Consider the following 27537-nt stretch of genomic DNA (forward strand, 5'->3'; position numbering starts at 1 on the left):
TTTGAGGAATTGAGGTGTGGAATTTGATAATTTTGGGTGAAATTGTGTAGATGAGGTAGGTTTAGTTTTGGTTGAGTGTAATTATGTGAATGTGGTTGGGTTGTGGCCATTTGGATGAGCAAAAATGAATTTGGCTTGTGAGTATTGGAAAAATTGGTAATTTCTGTCTTTGGGTAAAAACTGATTTTGACCAAATTCGGCGGTTCGTAACTCAGTCCTCGGAGTTAGGAATTCTTCAAAACTGAATTTTTATGAAAGTTCATTCAACGATCTTTCCAACAGTCTAGAAATGGTTGAAAAAGGAATTTTGTAGAACAAGTTATGTGTGTCGGAAGTTTGGGGTTTTAAAATGTAATCCTGCAGCTTTTAACTTAGTAAAATTTTGGTACAAAACGCACCCACGCGTATGCATGACCGACGCGCACGCGTCACTTGATCTCTCTGCTTTCCATGCGTGCGCATAGACGACGCTAACGTGTCACTTCCTTTTTCTGCTTTCCACGCGTGCGCATGGGTGACGTGCACGCGTGACCCTGTTTTCAGCAAAAGTTGATTTTGAGTTTTTAAAGCCGAATTCTAAACTTTTAAGCCTCTATTCTCACCCTTTAAGTCTTAAAGCCCTATAGTAGGCCTAGAAATGAGAAGGGACTAGGAAGGGTGGTAGCTTGAGGGGGAGAGTTAATGATGAATTAGGATTAATGATGATTGTATGAGTTGTTGAGGATGATGATGGAAGTGCAGTGTATGCCATGAGCCGAAGAGCTGTATTTAATAATGATTATTGGCTGGTTATGGGTTATGTTATGAGCCGGATGGCTATGGTAAATATTGATTTATGGCTGGAACTGAAAATATGACTTTGAATGATTGTTTTATCTTGAGCTCTCTTTCTTGAAAGTGCGACCCCAGAGAGATGAAGGAAGGTGAGGATCCCCTTCCTTGTTCCTCCTGGTATTATAAAATCGCCCCCAACGAGATGTGGAAGGTTAGGATCCCCTCCTTAGTTCCTCCTGTGCATATGAGAACGTACCTCCTGGGTAGATGCAAGGGTTGTGGTTGCGCCCCACTTGCTCCAGGTTGGTTAGTATAGAGGCTCTCCGGGTGGACGCAAGGGTTGTGGTTTCGCCCCACTTGCTCCGAGATATGGTGAGATATACCTGCTTGGGTAGATGCAGTGGCATTGATCCACTTGCTCCGGGATGTGGTGAGATATACCTGCCTGGGTAGATGCAGTGGCATTGATCCACTTGCTTCGAGATGTGGTGAGATATACCTGTCTGGGTAGATGCAGTGGCATGGATTCCACTTGCTCCGGGTTTGGTTTGCAACTCTTGCGGTAGATGCAGTGGTTAACCCCCACTTGCTCCCAGTCGAGATTGATTTGAGATTTGTGAAATTATCTGAATTTCAGATTTCCTTGGGTAGATGCAATGGGTCAGCTCCACTTGCTCCAGGTTGAGATCCGAAATTCTGTTGACCCTATGTCGTAAGTGTGGCCGGACACTGTGAAAGTTCCGGATGAGTTTGCCCTCGTGGATAAACACCAGTGTGGGTGTTGTGTGATTATGATTACGATTGTGAATAACTCGAGTTGGGGATGCACGACAGAGGGACAGTCCAATGGTTAGCTACCAGGACTTGTCAGGTTGGCTTTATAACTGACAGATGAGACTCATCAGTCATAGGACAGGTATACATTATCTGCATATGTTTGAATTGTTTGGGTTTGCCTATTTGTTTTGGACTGCTATATCATATATGCTATGTTACCTGATTATGTGCTACTTGTCCTACTTGTACTTTAATTGTGTATTACTTGCCTGTATTGCTTGTGTTTGTACAATTGAGAGGTCCCTCATGCTGCTGTCGGTGGACGTTGAGGGTTGTTCTTGACGAGATGAGTTGATGATGTAATTGAATAATGATGATGATTATTGAATGAGGTAATTGAGCTCCATGGGTAGACGCAGTGAAGTGATTTCACTTGCTCCAAGTAGAGAGTGAGATAATTTGAGCTCCCTGGGTAGATGCAGTGAAGTGATTTCACTTGCTCCAGGTGAGGATATGAGGTAACGATATAGAATTGCTGAGATAGAATGGTTGGGGATGGTTTCGTTTATAATTCTGATTGTGAATCGTCGGAGAGTTAGAAAGTTGGGAAGCATGAGGAATATGAATCAAATTTAGCATTCCCTTATGACAGTTGCCTATTTTTGGATTAGCGAGAATATAAGATGAATATTTGGTGAAAGGAAGTTTAGGATGTTTAGTGAGTTTTTATTACAATGCATTGTATTTATTTGGCACTTTTACCGTACTGGGAACCCATGGGTTGGGGGTTCTCATTCCGTATATATCTCTTATTTTTTTCAGATACAGGTCTAGGTGCTCAGAAGTGAGCTGTGGTTCATCTGAGAGATGGCAAAGATTTTTATATTCTCTACTTTATATTTGCTTAGAATCTCTCCACCTTTATTTTGAAATGCTTTATTATGTATTGAACTCTTCTAAACTTACCTATAGAGGCTCCTATGTTTCTTTTGGGAGAGATTAGGAGATACTGTTATCAACTACTTTCATACTGTACCCCAGCCGGCCTAAACTTCGCGGGTCGCGACTAGTGGCTATTTACTTATGTTATATATATCTCTATGCTGTCCTTCTCTTATTCTCCTTAATGTCTTTATCTGTATATCGCTTTCGACTTCACGCTTGAACTTTTAGTTGTTGATACGTGAGTGATACGGCTTCGCGATTTTGTTTCTACTCTTTTCAGGCTTCTTGATTAATACTCTTTTCAATTTTACTTATAATTATGTAATAAAAATCCACCTTGAGAGTCGTACCACCTTGTTATCATTGACTTATGACTCGAGCATAAGGATTTGGATATTAGGGTGTTACAGCGTTTATTTACAGGATATATTGAGACAGAAAATTATGTTTGATAGATGAGACATAAACAAAAATATTATGTCTAAAATATTAAATTAATATATTTTAAGTCTATTCTAACAGAAAGAATACAGATATAGTAATGAAAAATATAATTTATTTTTTTATTATTTTTTAAATTTTTATAATTATATTTTGAGTAAAGGACATTTTCGTCCCTGACTTTTTTTTCTGCGGACATTTTCGTCCTCAAAGAATGAAAAATACATTAAAGCCCTTGATCCTTGAAAAACGTGGACATTTATGTCCTTCCGTTGAATTCAGCTGTTTGCACTGAATGGAAAAGGATGAGCTGGCAGAGGTGGCGCTAAGGTGGCCGTAACGGAGACCAAGTGGCATGGAGCATTTCGTAACAGGACATATAAGTCCCTGAAGATGAAAACGACGCTGTTTTTGTAACTTCCCCCAATCCTGTTTCGAATTTCTCTGCCTTTTCTTCTTCTTCGTCCTTTTTCCCTTCCATTCTTCTTCTTTAGCCTGCCTCAATCACCGTCGCACAGCGGCGCCTCCGTCAGCCACCATCAACACCGGCAACCTCCTCCTTCCTCTCTTTTCGCGTCTTCTTCCCTTTCTCACTCCCTTACTCCCATTAGTCTCTCTCTCTTCTCACCCTCCTTCCACCCACCGTTCGTCCGCGACAACCTTCTCGACGACCCACTGCTGCCGCGCCGCCGCCCTTCTGCAAAAATTAGTCTCAAATCTCGAGGGGTTAGGCTTTTCCTCCACACCAACAACATTGAACGGTGCCGGATCGAGATCCTCGAACCTCTGCATAAATGACACTCTCACTGACGACGAGCTTCGTTCGATTCTGGCGAAGCTGGAGAGCGAGAAGGACAAGGAGATCTTCGGGTTGGTGTGTAAGAGGTGGCTCCGATTGCAGAGCACTGAAAGGAAGAAGCTTGCGGCGCGTGCAGGTCCACACATGCTTCGCATAATGGCTGATAGGTTCACGCGCTTGCTCGAATTGGACCTTGCCCAGTCCGTTTCGCGGTCGTTCTATCCCGGCATCACCGATTCCGACCTCGACGTCATCGCCAATTTTTTCTTCACGTTTTCTTTTTTCAAATATTGAGCTTTAAATTTCAGTTCCCCCCCCCCTAAGATGCTGGATTTGTTTACTGCTATTGCTTTTTCTTGATTTTTGCTTTTGAAACTGGTTATATGAAGTAGTTTTGAACTCATCACTTGGAATGATTGTGCTTCTGAGTTCTGTTGTTGTTTCTATTATGCAATTTGAAAATGAAAAATTTTGAATGCTGTTATCATGATAGTCAAATTGAGTGATGATTTAAGGTTATCTACCACCTTTGGGATGTTGCTTTTCTTCTGATGGGGAGTGAAACTTTCAATAAGATTGACATGGAATTTTTTGTTTGGTTTAATGTGCACAGGAATTTCAGATGTTGGAATGAAAGCCATTGGCGAAGGTCTTTCCTTGTTGCAGTCATTGGATGTATCCTACTGCAGAAAGCTGACTGACAAGGGACTATCTGCTGTCGCTAAAGGCTGTAGCGACTTACGGGTATTGCATCTCGCTGGTTGCAGATTCGTTATGGATGGTATATTAGAAGCTCTCTCCAAAAACTGTCATAATCTGGAAAAACTGGGATTGCAAAGGTGCACAAATATTACCAACTATGGATCTTGCAAGTGGTTGTCAACAGATCAAGTATTTGGACATCAACAAGTGGTTGTCAAAAGAGAAGAAGGAGGAGGTCGCCGGCGTTGATGGTGGCTGACGGAGGCGCGACTGTGCGGTGGTGATGGAGGCAGGGGCCGAGGAAGAAGAATAGAAGGGAAAAATGACGAAGGAAGAAGAAAAGGGTAGAGAAATTTAAAAGATTGGGGGAGGTTACAAAAACGGCGTCGTTTTTGTCTCCACGGACTTATATGTCCTGTTTCAAAATGCTCCCTGCCATGTGGCCTCCGTAACGGCCATGTCAGTGCTACCTCTATCAGGTCAGACTTTTCCGTCCCATCCAAACGCCTGAATTCGACGGAAGGATTGAAATGTCCACGTTTTTCGGAGGCGAGGGACTTGAATGTATTTTCCGTTTCTTGAGGACGAAAATGTCCACGAAAAAAAGATCAGAAACAAAAATGTCTTTTACTCTTATATTTTTTTCTCAAATTTTTTAAATAAAAAAATAAATTAAATTTTTATAATTTATTTTATTTTATCACTAAATAGAATATAAAACATAAAAATATTAAATTTTGTATTTCTGTCGTTTATAAAACATAAAAATATTAAATGTTGCGTCAAACTGTCAGTCTCAAAAATATCTTCTGTTTTGGGACACAAATATTAAGAAAGAGTCCAAAATTACACAACAAAGCTAGAATAGTCCAAAGGGTCAAGTAAAATATTGATCTTTCATGACAAATTGACATTGGGGTCTTATTGGGCTGATTCCGATTCTATCGAACTTTTCATAAATGGGCTTTTCTTGGGCCGGTTTTGATTCCATCCAAAAATGAGGTTGGATATTTATAGATAATGCGCTTTTAAGTTTTAATTGCCCGTCCAAAAAAAAAGTTTTAATTGTTTCGGAAAACTTTTTTATTTTATTTCAGAATGGTATTCCTATTTTACAAGTAGTGCAAAAACTTTACTTGATTGTTTAGAATAAAATAATAATCTAGATACACTATCAATTGTTTTGAATTAGTGTTTAGATGAGGTGTATAAACTGTAATCTAACTGTATTATTTGTTGCTTTTTGCATTATGTGCGAATTGAACTTTTTCTCTAGAGATCGAGAACCTAACCAATTATGAATTATCAGAAAAAAAGGACTATAAAATCCAAAAATAAGAGAAAGGGGATGGATCTCGCTAGAACCCACTAGCTAACGAATCCACGCTGCAGAATATATTTTAAGTTTCCGTCACGAGTTAATAGTCAATTTCGTCTTTAAAAGTGTCTTCGATCTTCATTTTCGTCTACGAAAGTTAAAATTAATAAAAAACGTTCTCGAAAAATATCTGTGTTGATCACGTTCGTCCTTCCGTCTTCTCGGTTGATGAGATGGCAAACGGCCGCTTACGTGGCCCGTTAACTGCCAAGGTGGCAGTGAAGCAGGATGACGTCGTTTTGGTTGAGTGAGCCAATAGCGTTGAAACGTCGCCGTTTTATCTTTTGAAGAGGTTTTGAAACGTTGCGATGCCTTACCCCTGTCTCATATCAACCATCGCTCTGTCTTTCGCTCCAAAACGTGTCGTCTCCGACAAGGTATGCCCTAAGCGTTTGACCGAAGCTCTGCACCACTGCGACAAGGATCGTTAGTGCTGCTAGACGATTACAATGGAAAGGCTTTGGCCGTTGAATGCAGAGTAGATGTTATACTGGAGCAGCATTGCTAGTAAAAGAAGGCATTGAGACGTTGAGAGGTAAGGATTGAACTCATAATATGATTTCTGACTTATTCTGTGATGTGGTGTATTGTTACTGTGGTGGTATTAATGTTCGTCTGATTTAGGGTTTGGGGTGACGAAGGGTGTATTAGTGTTGTTTTAGCATTTTCATGTATGAGATTGTGTTACTTTGTATGGCTCTATGACAGTAGTCAGTGATGTTTGAATTTAGTGATGGCTCTGTTGCATGTTTTTTTTTGTTAAAGGTTGATTGGTACCAACTGGGTGTACTAGGTGGTGATTGATACAGAGCAGTTGTTGCTGGATTGCTATTATTTTAATCAGAGGATTCTGGCAAGGAGTTAGACTCTGATGAGGAGACACCTACTGTTTATCCCCAATATAATGAAAAAACCAAATTTGAAAACCTGAAGTTTGAGGTTAGTATGACATTCAAATCAAAAGCTGAATTTATACAAGCCACTAGGGATTACACTATCCAGTGGGGCAGAAATATATTATTTACCAAGAATGATAGAGTTAGGGTTAGAGTTGTTTGTAAGTCAGACGATTGTCCATGGGTGGTTTATTGTGCTTGTAACAGTAAAGACTTGTCTTGGCAAATTAAAATGCTAGTTGATAATCACATCTACCCTAGTAAGAGAAAAAATAGGGCTGCAACCCAAACCTGGACACTTAGCAAGGTAGTACCTAAGGTTAGAAAGCACCCAACTATGAAGCATCGAGAGGTTTATGATTGGTTTGTCCGAAAGTGTAATGTGTACCTCAATAGCACATGCATCACCAGGGCACTAAAAGCTGCTAGAAAAATTGTAGAGGGTGATGAGATAGCCCAGTATGGTTTGGTGTGGGATTATGCAAACGAGTTACTCACTAGCAATCCAGGATCCAGAGTGCAAGTTGGTGTGATCCTTATGCCTGAGAGTCCTCCACTATTTGATCGGTTCTATGTGTGTCTTGATGCTTGCGAGCGGGGGTTTAAGGCGGGTTATAGACCTCTAATTGGACTAGATGGAGCGTTTCTGAAGACACTACACGGAGGACAAATTCTTACTGCTTGCGGACAAGATGCTAACAATCACATCTTTGTGATTGTCTATGCAATTGTCAGTGTGGAAAACAAGGATAACTGGCAATGGTTTCTTGAACTGCTTCACAGTGATCTAGGTGACTACAGAGAGCACAAATGGTGCTTCATCTCATATATGCAGAAGGTAATGAATTCTGTAAGGACTAATTTGATTTACTGAATATTCTTTGAAGGACTAGTTTGATTTAATGATTTCAATGTTGAGGACTGAAATGATTTAATATCTTTTCGTGTTTGGTCTTTTGTTGCAGGGTTTAATCCCTGCTGTTCAGGAAGTTTTTCCAAGAGTTCACCATCGCTTCTGCGTGTGGCATTTGTGGCGCAATTTCTCGAAACAGTGGGGTAGTTGTGAGTTAAAAGATCTTGTGTGGAAATGTGCAAGGTCAAGGACAACAGTTGAATTTGATAGAAACATGAAGAGAGTTAAGTTGATCAACGAGAAAGCTTGGCAGTATCTTGATAAATGGCCAAAAGAGGCATGGACGAAGGCGCATTTCAGTGAGGTTCCGAAAGTGGATAACATATGCAACAGTGCCTGTGAGTCATTCAATGCAAAGATCAAACACGAAAGGAGTAAGCCTATCCTGACCCTGGCTGAGAAAGTTAGGAGAATCATCATGAAGAGTATGGTTGATAACAGAAAGAAGTTGCAGAACTACCAAGGAATTCTCCCTCATGTTCAGCAAAGTAGGTTGGAAGCTATGACAGTGCTGTCCCACCATTGGGCTCCTCAGTGGTCTGGTGATGAAAAAGATGAGTTGTACGAAGTGCATGGCTGGCCGACGAATATGGTGGTTGACCTGAGCAAGCACACATGCACCTGTAGGTTTTGGCAACTTACAGGTAACAACTTTCTTCCCTTACTTAATTAACAATGTCTTCATTCATGATAGTATGTTTACTGTATCAATTTGTTTGGCTTGAAAGGAATGCCGTGTATGCATGCAATATCGGCAATACAAGATAAGAATGACAAGAGACCTGAAGAATATTGCCATGAGTGGTTAAAGATGGAAGCGTATAAGCGTACCTACTATTTTAATGTCAATCCGGTTAAGGGGTAGGGTCTATGGAAAAAAACGCCACATCCAGCACCAGTCCCACCCCCAGTGAAGCCTAAACCTGGGAGGCTAACAAAGAAGAAAAGAAGGGACAAAGAAGAACAACCGAGTGGGTCAAAGACAAAAATGAAAAGAAAATACAACCCAATCCAGTGCATGTACTGTGGTGAGGTTGGACACAACAAAAGAAGATGCGCAAAGAAAAAGGTTGTGGATGCTGAGGAACATGCCAAGCAGATGCAGCTACAATTGGCAGTTGTTATCCCAGCTCCAGAAGGTGCTGAACCCGAAGTAAATGCTGCCCCTACTGATACTGATATTGGTACAGAAGCTGAGGCACCTATGCCTTCACTTCCATCACCCACTCAGGCTGACTCAGAGAGTGACAGCAGTGAATCGGAATGCATCCCACCAACCCAAGAGCCCCTACAGGTAGTATCATCACTCCTAACTCCTAAAAAAATTTGAACGTAGCCTAATCATGTAACAAACTCATTTGGTACTGGATCATACAGGATCAATTGATTGGTAGGCCACCTAAGTTGCAAGTGATAAAAAGAAAAGCAAGGTTAACGTCCTCCCCTAAGCATATTGCAACTGGATCTGTGGCTGTTTCTGCTGAGACCATTAAGGGGACAAGTTCTGGAACTGCTAAGCGGCTGGAAAAATTCATGACCTTTGTGCCTACTCCAGGCTTCAAGGCTCCAAGGAAGACTGATGACAAAGTTTGATTTGTTAGGAATGTGTAGTTGTTGATTCATTTTGTGTATGACACAACATTCTGTTTGTTGCTTTTGTGTGTGGTAATTTAGTCTATGGACAATGTATCTGTCAGTTAAGAACCTTATGACTTTGTTCTGCTATTTCTCTATTAAGACAATGTGACAATTAGCCGTCAATGACAAGTTACTATTAAGATTACTTACTGTCTTCATTTTGTTTATGCCTCAACATAATTCATGCAAACACAGAATTAATTGCCAAATTTTATAAAATTATCTACATTTGATAGGGAATTGCTTCCAACTTCAAATAACTACTCCCATTCAAATCAACAATTTCAATACATCATTACATGTTCATAGAGGATAACTGGGTTCATTTAGAAGTACATAAGAAACAACAAAGTATCACAACTACTACAAACAGCAAAATCATTAGCAGTTTCAAAGCTCTAACTTCAGCTTCTAAAGTGCCCAGCTTCCATGCCACCTTCACCCTCCATTCATCATACTCACCTTCAACCTCCATATCAGCTTCTGCATCTTTCTTTGTACCACACACACCCACTGCTTCAAATTCATCATCATCAACCCACTTAAAATAATTGCAGTGACTGCCCTTCTACAATTTCAGATGGGAGTAAACAAAAAAATCAGAGAACACCCAACAGCATATAACAACATGAAAAAGCTTTAACTTCGTTTACCATCACTCACCCGGTACCTTGGACATGCATGGAATAATCTATTCGGATTCTCCGCTGTTCCAGATTTCTTAATCACAGTCTTCAGCCCACAGAAACATGATCTATCATGAGCATTCACCCTCCTCTTTCGCATCAAAACACTGGATCCATGACTGTCCTGCGATGCATTTGACAAACCGCCACCACAACCACCATCTCCTCTCTCCATCCACGCAGCCAGCCAGAGATTACGCCTCCTACTTACTTCTACTGCCACCGAAAGTGATCACCTCGATGTATTTATCGTTCGATTTGGGACTAGGGTTTATAAACTCGAAGGACTAATTTGATGTCTTATACAAAACTTATCTTGTCAGCAACAACATGCTACAACCACGTAAGCGGCCGTTTGCCATCTCATCAACCGAGAAGACGGAAGGACGAACGTGATCAACACAGGTATCTTTCGAGGACGTTTTTGATTAATTTTGACTTTCGAAAACGAAAATGGAGATCGATAAAACTTTCGGAGACGAAATTGACTATTAACTCGATAAATTACACTCACAACGGAGATTTAATTTATCAAAATTATACTGATTACTCCTCTATTTGACCAATATATACTCAAATTTCTCTTATTCTGTCATTAAATTGAAAGGGGATTAAAAAGAAGTTATACAAAGTCAGTTTTAATCTTACAATTTGATCTCTATGTATAGATAACTCATAGATATAGAATAATGATCATAAAGCTCTTTTTCTTTTAATTAACATTGTTATAAATGGCATTTTGTCATTTTAGTTAAATCAAACGAAATAAGAAAAAAAAACATTAATATACAGATGATAAAACATATATATGTATATACAATAATTTGTAAGTTAAATTAACACCAAGATGTCTAAGTGTATTGTGTTAGACAAATGTAATGCAGGGTAAACGAAAAATACACCAACTTACTTAGACCATCCCAAGTACCACAGACCAAATTTCCAAAAAGAGGTACCTTAGACAATAGAAAATAAAATATAAAACAAGACAGAGCAAAATTAAATGAAAATGCATAAAAAAAACCATGATAATAAAAGTAAACAAAAAAACAAAAACAAACATAAAAGACCGTAAAAGAACCAAAAGAACCAAAAGAGTAAAACAAAAAGTGAAAGACAAAGCCCGTACAAAAAACAAAAAACCAGAATAAAGAAACCGTAAAAGAAAATAAAAAAATAAAAAAAAGGACCTTCTAAAGTACCTTGGAATCTGGATCCGCCACAGCTTATTATGCTGCATTCGATTATTATCATGAGTGTCTTGATCTTCGAGTGCCACTCTAATTGTCCCATAAGAGGTCTTCTTAGTACTAGCTCCAGGAATCATGAGCCCCTTTCTCCAACCAAACAATGATCTTCGCATTCTTGATCTGAACATGTCACATAATGCCAATTCTAACCTTCCCCATTCTGACATGACTTCATTTTCCATATTTTCATGTGCTCTGAGATACGTTGCTTCTAGCAAATATTCATCAGAAACTGCTAGTAGTTCATTAGTATAAGTAATAGATGCCTTCAATTTACCATATGATTTATTACAGTCCATAGCATCTTTCTCTATCTTGCTCAATAATTCTTCCAACACAGGATCATCACCGTATTCTTCCTTCTGCGATGATTCTCCCCATATGGATGGAATCTCGCATTTCAATAGAAGAATGGGAATCATCCTTCTATTGTGTGCTTTGGCGCGTTCTTCAATTCTCCATGATTCTTGGAATGCCCTCCTCATCACTGCTTTGAATGTTGGATCATCTGCATGTTTTAAATCTATTCTTCCCCAATAACGACGAGTTGGAGGTCCAAAAATATGGTATTCCTCTAAAGCAATCATCATACCAATATTCAACATGTCGCAGTCTTTCTCCATCATAAATTGTGCACGTGCCTTAAAAAACTCTTCTGCGAATTCTTGTACAGCTTGTATTTGACCAGGGTTTGAATCAGCAATATCTTTTGGCACATTCTCCTTCATCAACTCTATTAACCGCAACACGTCCCAATTAGATTCTTCTGATTCTTTCTTCAAACTTGCCCCATAGTTAGAAGACGAAGAAGCTTCGTTAGCCTTGGCCATCTTGTACGACCTCACCAATGCCTTTGTAAAGCTCATTCTATCTTCTTCTAGATCAACAAGAGACAAATGCTCATTGTCAAATGTTTCTGTTGGATTCAAATTATCTATCACTTGTCCAATTCTTTGCCGAGTTTGTTGCGGACTTCTTTCTAGAACTAACTCGCTTGACAATTTGTGGTTGGGAAGATGCTTGAAATAAATATCATCCATGTTTGTCTCTCCCTTGTAAACATAAACTCCCCAATGATTCAGAGTTAAGGTTGATTCACATACAACATGAATGGCTTTCCAATCATCTCCAATATATGAATCAAGATCATGCCACTCTTTGTCACTGAACAAAGTTCGAAGATCAAAAAGTAACACATGATCTTCCCCAACATTGAAATATTTGGACTTCTCCGGAAATATTTGTTGGCCTTCTATAAACAAGTTGAGACCAACAGTGTAGGATTTGGATGAAGCAATTTGAGGCCAGAAGTCTAGAGCCTTCATCAATGTCTCATCAATATCACTGCCAGTGGCTCTCCCAAACATGAATGCTAAAGCAACAACAGGAAACTTTCGCCGAGCCCAAAACAGAGGAATATCTTTGCTGCAATTGTAGTCAAGCCAATTGGGAATCTCCTTTTTTGGCATCACAACTTCAATTCTTTTAGTCTCTTGTAAAATCTGCCAATCAGATAAAATTAATTGTAAAATGAATTCCAGCTATCAAAAGGGAAAAGAAAAAGAATTCTATTGACTCCTCTAGTCATCAAATCTTCCATATATGCACGTATGATACCTTGGACAATGGCATGGTTGAGGACTGTGGAGTTAAGGATAGGCAATATCTTGCATCTACTTTTTGAATGCTTGATGGAAGTTCTGGAATTATCATAAGATTATTACAATAACTCACGTCAAGAATTTTCAAGTGCAAAAATCCTTCAATGCATTTTGGGAGGGATGAAAAACAATTATTTGATACATTGATGCCTTCCAACTTCTGATGAATATGAAGAATTGGATGAAGATCTTCATCTGAAAGATTAGCACCACTGAAACTCAGTCTCCTTATATTTGGACTGCTGTGTCCTTTGAACCTTTTAAATGATCTTCCAAGCAGAGAACATCCATCTATTGTCAATGTGAAAAGTTTTGGCAACATCAAGAAGCTACCTGGTAGGTACTGGAGTCTTTTGGATTTAGAGATGTCTATATGCTCGAGCCCTGTAAGATTACCAATGGAATTTGGGAACTCCTCGATTGCAGAATTTACCAAGTTAATCTTTAATGGTTTGTCCATCTCTTGCATGATTTCTGGGAAGCTTTGGAGGCTTTTACAAAAGTAAAATGAAAGCACTTCGAGAGACGGCAAATACATTTCTGGTACAAAATGTTTGAGCTTACTGCATTCCGAAGCACTCAAATACACAAGGTTTGGCATAAATCCAATGGATTCATCAAATCCTACCAGTTTATTGCATTTGTCAAGTGTGAGGACTCTCAGGCTTTTAGCTCCAGACATATCCGGGACGTGTGTAACGGATTGACATTGGGAGAGGTTGATAAATGTCAAATCCTCAAATACCTGCAAAACGGAGATGCATAAATTGTTCATCACCATGTTCAATTAATGTATTATTAAGTTTTATAAATACAATTTGAAGCCATTAAAAATTAATATAAGATATTGTGAAAGTTTATTTACTTAGTGTACCCTTAAATGACTAATTCAGAAATAGAGGGAAGGAGAGAAGTGTGCACCTGAAATAGCCTTTCCAATTTAAGAGCACTGTGAGGTAGCTTGAGATCAACAATTCTGTGGGGATGAAAATCTAGTGGGAATGACTCTGATGGATACCCTTTCCACTCTAGTAGTCGTAAACTATTTGGAAGATGACTTGGTGCTGTTGAAAATACTGTATTCCGAACAATTAGAATTCTGAGTTTCTCCATCTTGTCAAAGGCAGTATTAATCCAATAATTTACTTCTTCAAGTGTAGAAGGGTGAAGCATTATTCCTTCAATTGAGCTACTTCCCTATAACACACAAGCAAAGGATCAAGACTTAGTACTAGATTGCCACAGTTAAAACATAACAAATTAAGTCTTTTAAAGTAAACTTATTTCTCTAAAAAAATACAGTAGTGATGAAACTTCTTACTGTGTCATCTTTGAGTACTTGAAGAATGTCTTTATGAGACCATAATCTGCTGCGTTCACCCGGGTTTGTTGGCGACTCATTCATTACAATCTCTTTGCCCATGTCTTGTACTAGATCATGCATATCCAAGCAACCACTCTGATTTACAGTGATTAAACATTTACTAATGAACACTCGAACAATTGGATAGAAGTCACAAGCTTTCAGTACCCTTTTAACATAATCCCATTTCTCTCCTTTGAAGAAACAAGCAATGTCCAAGAAAGTTTTCTGATCAAGTTCATACAAGCTATTGTAGCTTATTTCAAGTACTCCTTGAATACTTGGATCAATTCTATACTTGTGCAGTTCCTCTTCCCAGCTATCCACACTTGTAAAACCCCCTAAGTGGGAGCCTATTACTTCTAAAGCCAGCGGAAAGCCCTTTGCATAACTTATTGCATTCCTTGAAACATTTTTAAAGTTCTCTGCAGGCTCCTTCCTGTTGAAAGCATGCCAAGAAAAGAGTTCCAAGGAATCATCATCATTTAGCTCCTCCATCTTGTATTTCTTGGTGACAACATCACCCATCACATGCTTGTCTACCACATCAGTATCCCTTGTTGTTATAATGATTCTGCTGCCTGAACCAAACCAATCATGCCCTCCAGCCAGTGATTCCAATTGTGTTATTGAATTAACATCATCAAGAACTAGAAGTACTCTTTTGTGGCGAAGCCTCCGTTTGATTTCATATCCTCCCTTAAATTCACTGCCAAGGTCAGTTATTGTCTCCTCACCCATGTCATATAAAACTGTCTTTTGCAGACTTTCCAAGCTTCCGCGACTTTCAGATTTTTCTCTGACATTACCGAGAAAACATGAAGCTTCAAACTGCCGCTTGATCTTGTCGAATAGACATCTGGCCAATGTGGTTTTGCCTATTCCACCAGGTCCATAAATTCCCAACATGCAAATATTTTCATTAGACTCAATATTTAGTACTGATTTTACTTGTTCACAGCAAGTATCGAGTCCAACTACATGCTGGGTTGGTTCAGGCAACGGTAATCTGTCAGCGGTGTCTCTAACAATATTCTTGATAAACTCCGGTTCATACCTGCACAAACATGATGTTTTTCTTACTTTAATTACGAATGTTATATGAACCAACTTTATATATAGCATACACTTTTCTATTAAAAAATTAACATCAGTTTCTTCATGTTCAGGGAGGGTTCCATCAAAGAATTGCAGTTTATTCTTTGACCTAAGGGCCTCATTGTTTTGGCCCAACAATGATAATTGGAAGGGTTCGAAGTTACATTTACTATCGAAACTTCAGGATTCTCACCTGGATGCAGGTAATGGGATTATTTGCGTCTAAATTCACAGTAAGATTGCCTGCAGAAGATTGATTCATCCTATTCTGTAAGTTCAGAAAATTCGAGAGCTGGTTCAAAAGTTTCGCAAGATTCTCGATGTCAATTGGAGTAAAGATGTTCTCTATGTGATCCTGGATCCTACAATTGTTCCTCATTCGCCATAGTTGGGCTGAACTGGGAACCTTCAGCAACAATCTATTCTTTCTACTTAGCCCACTCAGATTCTCATTACTGATACAATTTCCACTCTCATCGCACCATGTGAAAACCTCGGGCTTTGAGGAGGTTGCAAAGAAGATGCAGACAGAGATTGTATGAGACGAGAGACAGAAAAATAGCTCATGTGATTGAAGATTACTTGCTGAAGAATAAAGGAGAATCTCAAACTGATACTCATTACAGATTACAATAGTTATACATGAGCTGAAAATTACTCTTAACCCTGATTAACTCTAACTACTTCCTAACTCATCATTAACAACTTTCTAACTATATTAAGTTAACGGTTATCCAACTAAACTACTCTAACATGTGTCTTCAACTCTTAATTATAGAACTACTTTTATAACAAGATAACTCATACATCTTTATAACTAATGAAAAAGTTCTGAGTAAGAAATTCATCTACAGTAAAATTAAAAGTACAAAAATGTTAATTTTCATATATATACTGTTTTATAGAACTATTTTACACTAAATATATCCAATCATATACTAATGTACAGAAAAAAATAGTTAAATAATAAAAATACTATTATTATCTATATGCAACAACCTCAAGTTAGATGTCAGTATAAAAGAATTGACAACACATTTAAACTAGAATCCAATCTACTTACTTGAAACATATATGATTCTGTTGAAAAATTAAAATTAGGTAGAACAAGTATATCAACAGTGCGTGGTTCTGTAAAAGAAAACAAAAGAAGGCAAGAAATGAATGTAATCGACTTACGTGATCTCCGTGCAATGCAGCCATTTTATTAGCTTTAGCGTGTCTACTTTGGACAAAGCTAATCGCCATGCTTTGACCTTCTCAGAGTCTTTTCCATATCTATCCTCATGTTTAGCCATGGCTGTTTCATAGGAACCCTTCTGTTCCCACACATCTGAAGGTTTCATTCTGTAAATAATTGGCAGAACCTGCTTCCCTTGCTTTTCGTGACAGTCAACGATCTTGACCAACTCATCAAGGCACCACGTCGAAGATGCGTAGTTCTCGCACAGCACCACTATTGCCATTTTGCAATTCTCGATTGCGTTCATAAGAACAGGTCTCAGTTCATCCCCTACCCTCAGATTCTCGTTATCTCTGAACGTGTCGATTCCATTTCGCCGCAAAGCATGATAGAGATGATCCGTGAATCGGTAGCGTGTTCCTCCTCTAAAACTCAGAAATACATCATCATTTGCCATCACAAATTCACAGTAGTTTGGTACTGAGTTTGAGGAAGAAAATGTTATTAGGTTTTGCAATTGCAAATGTTTGCTTATTATTATTTGGTATTGGAATGTATCTGAGGCAATGAGCCAAATCAAAGGAGCTAAATTGGATTCACACCAACAAATTATTTAAAATGTTGACTTAACTGGGAAAGTAACGAACTTTTTTTTTTAAAATATTGGATTTGTAGTCTCACCAAGATGAGACAGCGAACGAGTTTAACGCCGTTAAGGGAGTGGTTACTGACGGCAGGAAAACGGCGTCGCCGTTTTGTCGTGCATGGACGACACATGGCAGTCCCCCCCAAGAGTGAACCTACCGAACCCATCTTCCTCATTTCTTCTTCTTCCGATTCTGATCTCCTAGAATTAGTGTATTACATTTACACTCAACCACTCCACTAAATACACAGGTGAGTATTTTATTTGTGGTTTATTGTTATTATTTAATTTTTGAGTAATTACCCAAATCAGTTTCCAAAAATTTTAAAAAAACACAACTGAATCACTGGCTGGAGGGATGATTGGTTTGGTTCAGGCAGCAGAATCATTATAACAAGAAGGGATACTGATGTGGTAGACAAGCATGTGATGGGTGATGTTGTCACCAAGAAATACAAGATGGAGGAGCTAAATGATGATGATTCCTTGGAACTCTTTTGTTGGCATGCTTTCAACAGCAAGGAGCCTGCAGAGAACTTTGAAAATGTTTCAAGAAATGCAATAAGTTATGCAAAGGGCTTTCCACTTGCTTTAGAAGTAATAGGCTCCCATTTAGGGGGTTTTACAAGTGTGGATAGTTGGGAAGAGGAACTGGAAGTATAGAATTGATCCAAGTATTCAAGGAGCACTTGAAAGAAGTTACGTTAGCTTGTATGAACTTGACCAGAAACTTACTTGGACATTGCTTGTTTCTTCAAAGGAGAGAAATGGGAGTATGTTAAAAGGGTATTGAAAGCTTGCGACTTCTATCCAGTTCTTCGAGTGTTCATTAGTAAATGTCTTGTCACTGTAAATCAAAATGGCTGCTTGGAAATGCATGATCTAGTGCAAGACATGGGCAAGGAGATTGTAATGAGCGAGTCGCCAACAAACCCGGGTGAACGTAGCAGATTATGGTCTCCCAAGGACATTCTTCAAGTACTCAAAGATGACACAGTAAGAAGTCTCCTCTCAATTACTCTAATTTTTTTAGAGAAATAAATTTACCTTAAAAGACTTAATTTGTTGTTATCTTTTTAACAATGGCAATCTAGGAAGTGTTGATCCTGTGCTTGTGTTTTATCGGGAAGTAGCTCAATTGAAGGAATAATGCTTCACCCTTCTACCCTTGAAGAAGTAAAATATTGGAAGAATACTGCTTTTAACAAGATGGAGAACCTCAGAATTCTAATTGTTCAGAATACAGAATTTTCAACAGGACCAAGTCATCTTCCAAATAGTTTACGAGTACTAGAGTGGAAAGGGTATCCATCAGAGTCATTCCCACTAGATTTTCAACCCCACAGAATTGTTGACCTCAAGCTACCACATAGTGCTCTTAAATTGGAAAGGCCATTTCAGGTGCACACTTCTCTCCTTCCCTCTTTATTTCTGAATTAGTCATTTAAGGGTATACTTAAGTAAATAAACTTTCACAATATCTTATATTAATTTTTAATGGCTTCAAATTGTATTTATAAAACTTAACAATAATATAATTGAACATGCTGATGAACAATTTATACATCTCCGTTTTGCAGGTATTTGAGGATTTGACATTTATCAATCTCTCTCAAAGTCAATCCGTTACTCAAGTTCCCAACATGTCTGGAGCTAAAAGCCTAAGAGTCCTCACACTTGACAAATGCAATAATCTGGTAGGATTTGATGAATCCATTGGATTTATGCCAAACCTTGTGTATTTGAGTGCTTCTGAATGCAGTAAGCTCAAACATTTCGTACCAGAAATGTATTTGCCTTCTCTCGAAGTGCTTTCGTTTTACTTTTGTAAAAGCCTCCAAAGCTTCCCAGAAATCATGCAAGAGATGGACAAACCATTAAAGATTAACTTGGCAAATTCTTCAATCGAGGAGTTCCCAAATTCCATTGGTAATCTTACAGGGCTTGAGCATATAGATATCTCTAGATCCAAAAGACTACAGTATCTACCAAGTAGCTTCTTGATGTTGCCAAAACTTTTCACATTGACAATAGACGGATGTTCTCTGCTTGGAAAATCATTTAAAAGGTTTAAAGGACACAGCAGTCCAAATATAAGGAGATTGAATTTCAGTGGTGCTAATCTATCAGATGAAGATCTTCATCCAATTCTTCAAGTTCTCCAAAAGTTGGAAGGCATCAATGTATCAAACAATTGTCTTTTTTCCCTCCTAAAATGCATTGAAGGATATTTGCACTTAAAAAGTCTTGATGTGAGTTATTGCAAGAATCTTATGCTAATTCCAGAACTTCCATCAAGCATTCAAAAAGTAGATGCAAGATATTGCCTATCCTTAACTCCACAGTCCTCAACCGTGCCGTGGTCCAAGGTATCTTACAACCATATATGGAAGATTCAATGACTAGAGGAGTCAATAGAATTCTTTTTCTTTTTTCCTTTTAATAGCTGAAATTCATTTTACAATTAATTTTATCTGATTGGCAGATTTTACAAGAGACTAAAAGAATTGAAGTTGTGATGCCAAAAAAGGAGATTCCCAATTGGCTTGACTACAATTGCAGCGAAGATATTCCAATCTTTTGGGCTAGGCGAAAGTTCCCTGTTGTTGCTTTAGCATTCATTTTTGGAGGAGCCACTGGCAGTGATATTGATGAGACATTGACCAAGTATCTAGAATTCTGGCCTCAATTTGCTTCGTCCAAATCCTACACTGTTGGTCTCAACCTGTTTATAGTAGGCCAACAAATATTTCCAAAAGAGTCCAAATATTTCAATGTTGGGGAAGATCATGTGTTACTTTTCGATCTTCGAACTTTGTTCAGCGACGAAGAGTGGCATGATCTTGATGCATATATTGGAGATGATTGGAAAGCCATTCATGTTGTATGTGAATCAACCTTAACATTGAATCATTGGGGAGTTTATATTTACAAGGGAGAGACAAACATGGATGATATTTATTTCAAGCATTGTCCCGACCTCAATTCTAATAATAATGCGATTATTATTAAGGCAAAGAAGGGTGGGTACTAATGGCATTGTGGATGTGATTTGCGATGTTAAATACATAACATACATGCATGATGTATGTGTTGATTAGGTCGCTATCAGCCATAGATCTTGGTTCTCAATTTATTTGTATGGAACAACACGAAATGAAAATTTGATAGATTTGGTTAGGAATAGTTGGGTGTCTAGTATTCTTCTTAAGCTGCTAACATAGAAAAGTATTATGCAACTATTGGTTAGTGCTGACTTGATCTTATAGTTACAGTGTTAAACACTTAAACACTTATACTAACACTTTTTTTTTTAAATTGAATTTTTTTAATCAAAAAATTAATTTTTTTTCTTAGATAATTGAAGAGCAATATATAATTATTTGAATACTTTCCCAACCTGTTCTGATGCAGACAGGCAACCATTTTTGAACACTACCAAGTGGGTTGAGGAGGTTCGCCAAGAACGCGGCACTGATGTTATTATTGTCTTGGTTGGAAACAAAACTGATCTTGTTGATAAGAGGTGAGCAATGAGTTGTTAAATTTGGTGTTTTGATTTTTATTAAAAAAAAAAAAACTATGTGATTTTTCCGTAAGAAATCTTATAAGGCAATTTTGATACTTAACCTGCAGGCAAGTTTCTATAGAGGAAGGAGAGAGTTAGAAGTGATGTTTATAGAAAGCAGTGCAAAAGCAGGCTTCAACATGAAGGTGAAAATTAATGAGTCCTGCTAGTTATCCCCATATTTCCTGGCATTATTCTTTCTTGCTCTTACATAGAATACAGAATATATCTCATCAATTCACAGGCAGATCAGCATGCTAGAAAGGTTATTTACTTGATGACTACTTTAATGGAAAAATGTTGGTCGAGGAAACCTTCCGTTCACTTGATGAGGGGCACAATTGCTACAATTAGTCCCTCGATGTAAGAATACAGATAATAAACAAGGCCTTTCCTTAGTACAGTGATATGCGTGTGATTAAATTCACAACTTATAAATGTTTTTTGAGATAAAATTTCCTACTGTGAGTTGTATTAAAATTTTAAGAACAACAGTGTTTATTGAGATAATCAATCGAAGCAGCATGATACCATGTTCCACCAACCTGCAAGACATAAAGTGGAGTGTTTCATTTCATTTCAATTGCCTAACAAGAAGACACGCGCACATGTCCTTCTCAATCTCATCTTAGAAGAAGGGTAGGTTTTGATTGCACTAAGAAAGCTATCATGCATTTTACTATTAATATTTTTCCTTTTCGAATTTTGGTTTGACAAGATTAAAAGCTACATTTCCAATTGCTGTTTCTCTTTGCCTGTGCATTATGATTTTGATTTGAAGATCATACACAGTTTGTGTTGCACCTCTTGAGAGGCTTAAGCTGGAGTACAATTGCGGCTTCTCAAGGGCTGAAAGGTTTTTGGAAAGGAAACTTTGTAAATATTCTTCGGACAGCACCCTTTAAGGCTATAAATTTTTATGCCTATGAACGCTTTGGAACAACTTGAATTGAGTACTATTATAACTTTGTTGTATGGTGCTATTGCTGGATGTTGTTCCGAAGCTGCTACATACCCCTTTGAAGTTGTGAGGAGACAGCTTCAAATGCAAGTTCGGGAAACAAGGTTGAAGCTGATGGCAACTTGTGTCAAGATTGTTGAACAAGGAGGTGTTCCTGCACTTTATGCTGGATTAATTCCCAGCTTATTGCAGGTATAATCTCTTATGGTGCACATTAAATTTAATTGAATTAGTAATTAGGAAAATTGAATTGTTAACCTTGGTCTTGAAAGTTGAGTTTTGAATCTTAGCCCATGTGTGTCAAGCTTTTTTCATTCTTGTCTTTTGATATTCATTGTTTATGAGTTTCAGGTGTTACCATCAGCTGCTATTAGTTATCTTGTTTACGACCCATAAAGCTAACTAGCTTTTCAAATTCTACAAAGCTCCATCAAGTTAGGCAGCAAATGAAAAGCTCTATACAAGTGGCTTTCAGTGGAGAGCAGCCAAGCCAAATGCAGAGAAGAACCCAAAGTGGAAACCAGAGATGGTTCATCATGAAACCTGAATGAAGGGCCCCAGTCATAGATTCAGCAATTCCAGAGAAAAAAGCCATATTGAATTTCAGCTTCTGGATAATGAGAAACCTGTATAGAACAAAAGTTGACAAGTTTTGCCATAAGAATCATAATGTGACACTTGTGTTAATGCTGACAAATTGGAAAAGAGAACATTTGTTTCATGAAAAAGATGAAAGCATCAACTAAACCAATGGAGCTAGAATTGTGTTTATATACATATATTTAATCAATTTAAGTTTTTCACTACAGCGTGGGAACTGAAATTTGCATGCTATAACTTTTTAAACTAGAGATGAGAAATTCTACTGCAATTACCCATCTAAAATGGATGAAGTGTGTGCTGTTCCAAGCACTCACAAGGTGCTTGAAACCACTACATCTTTGCACTAGGTTTCATTGAATGCTTGCATTACCATATCTATGAATTCTTGCAATATTAAACTCTGCGTTTCAGACAGAGAAGAGTATATTAGATGGAGACAAGGAAAAAGTAGGAGGCATTATAGAAAATTTCAAATAATAAATAACGTCAACACAAAAAACTTTGATTATACCAAAACCTTTTGCCTCCTTCACTTTTCCAGGATCAAATTGGAAATCCAATGAAGCAGGAAAAAAGAAAAAAGAAAGAAAGAAAAGAAGAAAGGTACTCTTGCGGTAGGAGTTAGGAGCATAACGTATCTTTAGATTGTATTGAATCTAATTGAACAAAAATGGCACATTAAAAATGAAATAGCACAGAATTATGGTTATATCAAATTTTGCAACATTTTCTATATATATATAAATCGTATTCGCCTATCCTTTACAGCGTGTAACATAGAAAAGTATTATGCAACTATTTAGTGCTGACTTGATCTTACAGTTAAAGTTTTAAACACTATACTAACACTTGCTTCTCAAAAGTTTCGTTATAATAATTTAATTTACTGATGCAAGCATACTTGAGAAAGAGATGTTAATCAAGCAATTGGAATAGTAAAACTATTTGTAAAAAATTCTCATGGAGAAAATTATATAATAAGAGAAAATTATTATTATTATAAAAATTAAAATTGTTAATCATACAATGGGACTAAATTCAACCACAGCAAACAAAAAAAATTCAGAATCTAAATATATTTGATATTAAATAAAATTCAGAGTCTTATTCATCCTCTAATTACGTAAACTTAATTAAGTCATTTAACGGGTCTAATTCTAACTTTTTCGGCTTGGTCATGTTTCCTTAATTGAAGATAAGGACGCAAACTTTTGGCACCAATTCCACATGGACAAAGAGTATCTGAATAAGGAACAAAACGAACAAATCTAGATTCACACCCATGGTCACAAATTTCCGAGAGCACCATATATTTCTCACTAGTTAAACCATATGTGTAGACCTTCTTTTCCGTAGCAAAAACAAGATCACCATTCAAAACGGTAAAGCCTGTGATCAAAGGGTTCTGTTCCACTAAACCCATTCCTTTCACTCTCACCTTCATGATCCTTCTCCACGAACTCGATTCATAGTTTGTTAGAATCCAAACCGTAAACACACGCTTTCTCAATCTAACTAAGCAAATAGTTTGATCGCCAGCAACTTCTCCCCATTTGAAAATATTCATATGGCAACTGTTATCATGAGAACCCCTTCTTGCTTCTTTAGGAACCCTTAAAAACTTGGTTTCAATGCTTTCATCTTCATCATCGCCGTTCTTGATTTCATAAGACATGATATAAGGCCTAAAATAAGTGCTATCTTCAGTAAGATAACGGAAGCAATCCGAGATGAAGTGAATGGCGCCATTGCAAATCACAGGCTTATCAAATTTCAAATTCCTAGATCCAGCAAAGAAACGGTTCTTCCTTAACCTCCAAGCACCTTGTTTATGACTATAAACATGGCAATCAAAATGTGAACTCCACTCTTCACTGTCAAAAAGAATCAACATGTAATCATTAGAGTCGCATTCCAGTGTCATGGAGACACTAGGAAGATTCCTTCGCTGCTGCAAGTGGTTGGGGAGGGAAATGTCTAAAAGGGAACAAGTTGCTGGATTGATGATAAATAATTCTGTTCCATGAAAACAGAGGAGTAAACCGTTGCTTGAGCTTAGAATCTTGAGCCGCGAGCGCGCGATGAATCCTAGCATGTTTTCAGGGACGCTGGAGGAAAGTTCCTCTCCCGGCAAAGGATGCAACTCGACGTGCTCGTTGTGATTCAGAATGTCATCTTTTTTAATGAAGAAGCATGAAGGACGATCTTTCTTCAATGAGTTTTCTGTTTGTTTTGCTATAAAGTATGGAGTTTCTGGAAGCTCTGAAAAGAGTTTTGAAGAAGATTTGAGTTTGTGGATTGCTTTTGCAGGTAACCAAGACAATATCTCTAATAACTCATCATTAGACATTGTAGTCATTGTGATCAAGATCAACGATGACTTACTTGTTTGAAAGCCAAGAATGAAAATATTCAAGAAGGGAAAGAGGAGTGGAACTTTATTTAAGGGAAGCGAACTACCGATTTAATTATGTTCTGATTGATTTAAATTTAATCATATCATATCATATCTAATTGAAATTTGATTTAAATTAATTAGAATCAAGTCTATAATGATATCTTTAATTATGTTCTGAGTGATTTAAAATCCAATGATATCATATCATATCTAATTGAAATTTGATTTAAATTAATTAGAATCAAGTCTATAATGATATCTTTAGTTGAATTTTAAATTTTATAATTTTATCTTGAAAAGATTTGACCAAACTGATCACATAAGAATTTGTTAGAGAAAGATATATAAAAAAAAATCAGAAAATAAGAATTTGTTTGGAAAACATAAATCTTTCGTCTAATTGTTCTTTTAATTAGGATTGGCACCTTTTTTTCATTTAATTGTTCTATTAAGATGAAATTTGATTTAAATTAATTAAGAACAAGTCATAATGATATCTTTACTTGAATTTTAAATTTTATAATTTTATCTTAAAAAGATTTGACCAAAATTGATCATGTAGAAATCAGTTAGAGAAAGATATATAAAAAAATAAAAAAATAAAAAACTTAAAAGAAAGATGTTATGTTTAAAAAGGAAAATGAAAAACTGAAAAGTGTTCTAATTATCTAGAACACCATAGTTAATCAGATTGTTTATAAACAATGTTAATTATACAATATTGATATAATCAACAGTGATAATAGGTAACTCAAAAGAATTATTTTACAAAAGTCTGATATTTTTTTTCTTTACTGTATACTTGTATAAGGATTTTGGTCTACATTTAAGATCCTCTAAAGAATTGATAAACAAAAAATATTTTTAAATTAGATATTTGAATCTTAAATTAATTTTATATTTTTGAAAAATCTTTTAAATAATCGCTCAATTAATTATTCTGATCTTTAGAGTACACAGGAATAAGTCGTATTTTATTTTTGGTAAATAGTTTTTTTTTAATTTATAATTTATAATTAAAAATTTTTTTGTTAAATATAGCTTATTTTGGTGTATCTATGTATTTTTTGAGACGATAATAATAGTTACCATCAAATCCAAAAAACTATAATAATGAGGGCAAAAATAATTATTTTTTGATAAGGAGAATTATAGTTGTTTTATGTAAATTTTTTTTGTCTCTCACACAATTTTGGTAAAAATTTAAAATTAGTTAATTCGAGTTATATTTATTATAGATTCTTTAATTATTGGACTATAATTTTCTGTTGTATTATATAAAAAAATCAATAAGAATGCTAATTAATTTAAAAAAAAAATACCAAAAAATAAAAAGAGAAAAAAAATACTAGTCTTTAAGAATGAAAATGAAACCATCTGACAATTCAAATCTAGTTAATGGCCCTGAATTTGATTCCCCATCCCTCACTAGCCACAGATTCAAATTTTGTATTAAAAAAAAAAACAAAACCCCACAAAGTAATCAATGTTATGATGAAGATCAAAGAAAAAAGAATTAATTGCAAACAAACCTGGTCTCCTGCAAAGTCAATGATAGCAGCCATTCTGGGCTGAAGCAATTGTTTTCCTTTTACTTTGAGAAACAATATGCCTCCATTATAAAGACTTGACAAAATTGCAATAGCCAGCAAATATCTGAGCCATTGTTGAGTTCCAATAATCAATGTTGAGAATTAAGAGACATAATAAAAGCATTTTCTTTAGATAATTTCCTAATAAGTGAACTTTCAGTTATAAACTGCCCTTAACAAATTGGAATTCACATACACAATCAATCAATTGAATTTGGCAAATCTATATTGTTTTGGTGAATTCAATCGATGAGTAACAAAATCAATCGATTGAATTGTGAGACCTCAGGTTGTTTTCAAGCATTCAATAGATTGGAGAGTATAAACAATCGATTGAATTACAAAAATTCACTATTTATTCATCGTTTAATCGATTGGGTCATATGACCAATCCATTGATTTATGCGAAAATCATGCTGCCTTGCAATTTTCAATCGATTATTTTGTGATAAACTGTAATCCAATCGATTGAGTTATAATTCAATCGATTGTTTTGATAATCCAATCGATTGGTTTTCAAGGAAACACGATTTTATGGTTCATCACGAACGTCACAGATCAAATATAAACTTTTAATCCATTCGAATGGCCAAAAGTTTTATTACGATCCATGGAAGATCTAATTCGTTATTGTTTTTGTTTTTTATTATTAACAAATAACAAACATAATAGATGATTGATAAAATAATAATTTATAAAATAAAAAATAGTTTTTATAATTAAATAAAATATATTGGGTTAATTTGTAATTAAAATTAGTTAAAGGACTATATAGCAATTGTTAAAAAAACTTTTAAAACATGTTTTGTTATGGGACCATTTAATGGTCCAAATGTTCTGGGACCATCGAATCGGGTGCCCTGCTTCATATATACAACGATAGTCTCAACCAAGATAATATATTACTTAATACTTATTGGTCTCTTTTTAACTCATTCTCCCATGATTTGGTCTCTAGCACTGAACGAGCGTGATTTTATTTAGAACTTGGAAAACAATCGTACACATTTGTAGTACAATATATTAGTATAGATGTATTATTATATCAGCACTCTGGACTTTGGAAATTTTTTCCATAATAACGAGACACTGAAACTGATGACAAACTCGATTTTTTTTTATCTAATAATATAAATTACTGATAATAATATTGACACTTCTTGATGATGATGATAATAATAATAATTTTTCAAATATACCAAATTATATAATAATATTCTTCCAAAATAACATCAAGGAGACTGAGACTTAGAGTTATTATTTTA

General features: G+C 36.5%; 4 protein-coding genes and 1 pseudogene across 11 annotated transcripts; 3 read left to right on the top strand and 2 right to left on the bottom strand.

The window, feature by feature from the left end:
• Positions 1-2096: 2096 nt before the first annotated feature.
• Positions 2097-4697, top strand: LOC148549900 (uncharacterized; annotated as a pseudogene).
• Positions 4698-6124: 1427 nt separating this feature from the next.
• On the top strand, positions 6125-8490 carry LOC107611495 (uncharacterized). Its single transcript, XM_088495840.1, has 5 exons — positions 6125-6193; positions 6294-6351; positions 6661-7550; positions 7678-8269; positions 8354-8490. Exons 1-5 carry the CDS (start codon positions 6125-6127, stop codon positions 8488-8490), a joined length of 1746 nt encoding a protein of 581 aa, XP_088351966.1.
• Positions 8491-10738: 2248 nt separating this feature from the next.
• On the bottom strand, positions 10739-16965 carry LOC107611494 (TMV resistance protein N-like). 2 transcript variants are annotated; one of them, XM_021109905.2, is made up of 5 exons: positions 16501-16965; positions 14182-15280; positions 13782-14057; positions 12817-13605; positions 10739-12701 (listed from the first exon to the last, which is right to left on the bottom strand). In XM_021109905.2, exons 1-5 carry the CDS (start codon positions 16959-16961, stop codon positions 10860-10862), a joined length of 4467 nt encoding a protein of 1488 aa, XP_020965564.1. In that variant the 5' UTR covers positions 16962-16965; the 3' UTR covers positions 10739-10859. The 2 variants fall into 2 exon arrangements, with proteins under 2 accessions (XP_020965564.1, XP_020965566.1); XM_021109907.2 differs by lacking the exon at positions 16501-16965 and adding an exon at positions 15515-16019.
• A 1048-nt stretch (positions 16966-18013) lies between these two features.
• On the top strand, positions 18014-22434 carry LOC107611493 (TMV resistance protein N-like). 7 transcript variants are annotated; one of them, XM_088496326.1, is made up of 8 exons: positions 18014-18146; positions 18245-18551; positions 18731-19519; positions 19636-20173; positions 20565-20676; positions 20787-21357; positions 21500-21871; positions 22031-22434. In XM_088496326.1, exons 2-6 carry the CDS (start codon positions 18300-18302, stop codon positions 20815-20817), a joined length of 1722 nt encoding a protein of 573 aa, XP_088352452.1. In that variant the 5' UTR covers positions 18014-18146; positions 18245-18299; the 3' UTR covers positions 20818-21357; positions 21500-21871; positions 22031-22434. The 7 variants fall into 7 exon arrangements, with proteins under 7 accessions (XP_088352452.1, XP_088352453.1, XP_088352454.1 ...); XM_088496327.1 differs by having other exon boundaries at positions 21511-21871; XM_088496328.1 differs by having other exon boundaries at positions 20787-21081; positions 21214-21871.
• Positions 22435-23420: 986 nt separating this feature from the next.
• On the bottom strand, positions 23421-24641 carry LOC148549901 (uncharacterized). The gene has a single exon (XM_088495841.1). It carries the CDS (start codon positions 24639-24641, stop codon positions 23421-23423), a length of 1221 nt encoding a protein of 406 aa, XP_088351967.1.
• Positions 24642-27537: the final 2896 nt, after the last annotated feature.

Source organism: Arachis ipaensis, chromosome B8 (assembly GCF_059453495.1).
Source record: "Arachis ipaensis isolate K30076 ecotype BB chromosome B8, ASM5945349v1, whole genome shotgun sequence".
Lineage (NCBI taxonomy): Eukaryota > Viridiplantae > Streptophyta > Magnoliopsida > Fabales > Fabaceae > Arachis > Arachis ipaensis.

Coding starts and splice junctions, on each gene's coding strand:
- LOC107611495 (XM_088495840.1), top strand. CDS start 6,125: ATGCCTTACCCCTGTCTCATATCAACCATCGCTCTGTCTTTCGCTCCA. Junction 6,194..6,293: donor AACGTGTCGTCTCCGACAAG/GTATGCCCTAAG, acceptor CGTTGAATGCAG/AGTAGATGTTATACTGGAGC. Junction 7,551..7,677: donor TCATCTCATATATGCAGAAG/GTAATGAATTCT, acceptor CTTTTGTTGCAG/GGTTTAATCCCTGCTGTTCA.
- LOC107611494 (XM_021109905.2), bottom strand. CDS start 16,961: ATGGCAAATGATGATGTATTTCTGAGTTTTAGAGGAGGAACACGCTAC. Junction 15,281..16,500: donor CTGCATTGCACGGAGATCAC/GTAAGTCGATTA, acceptor ATGTTTGTGCAG/GTATGAACCGGAGTTTATCA. Junction 13,606..13,781: donor AATTGGAAAGGCTATTTCAG/GTGCACACTTCT, acceptor TCCGTTTTGCAG/GTATTTGAGGATTTGACATT.
- LOC107611493 (XM_088496325.1), top strand. CDS start 18,300: ATGCTTCACCCTTCTACCCTTGAAGAAGTAAAATATTGGAAGAATACT. Junction 18,552..18,730: donor AATTGGAAAGGCCATTTCAG/GTGCACACTTCT, acceptor TCCGTTTTGCAG/GTATTTGAGGATTTGACATT. Junction 20,677..20,786: donor ACTGATCTTGTTGATAAGAG/GTGAGCAATGAG, acceptor CTTAACCTGCAG/GCAAGTTTCTATAGAGGAAG.
- LOC148549901 (XM_088495841.1), bottom strand. CDS start 24,641: ATGACTACAATGTCTAATGATGAGTTATTAGAGATATTGTCTTGGTTA.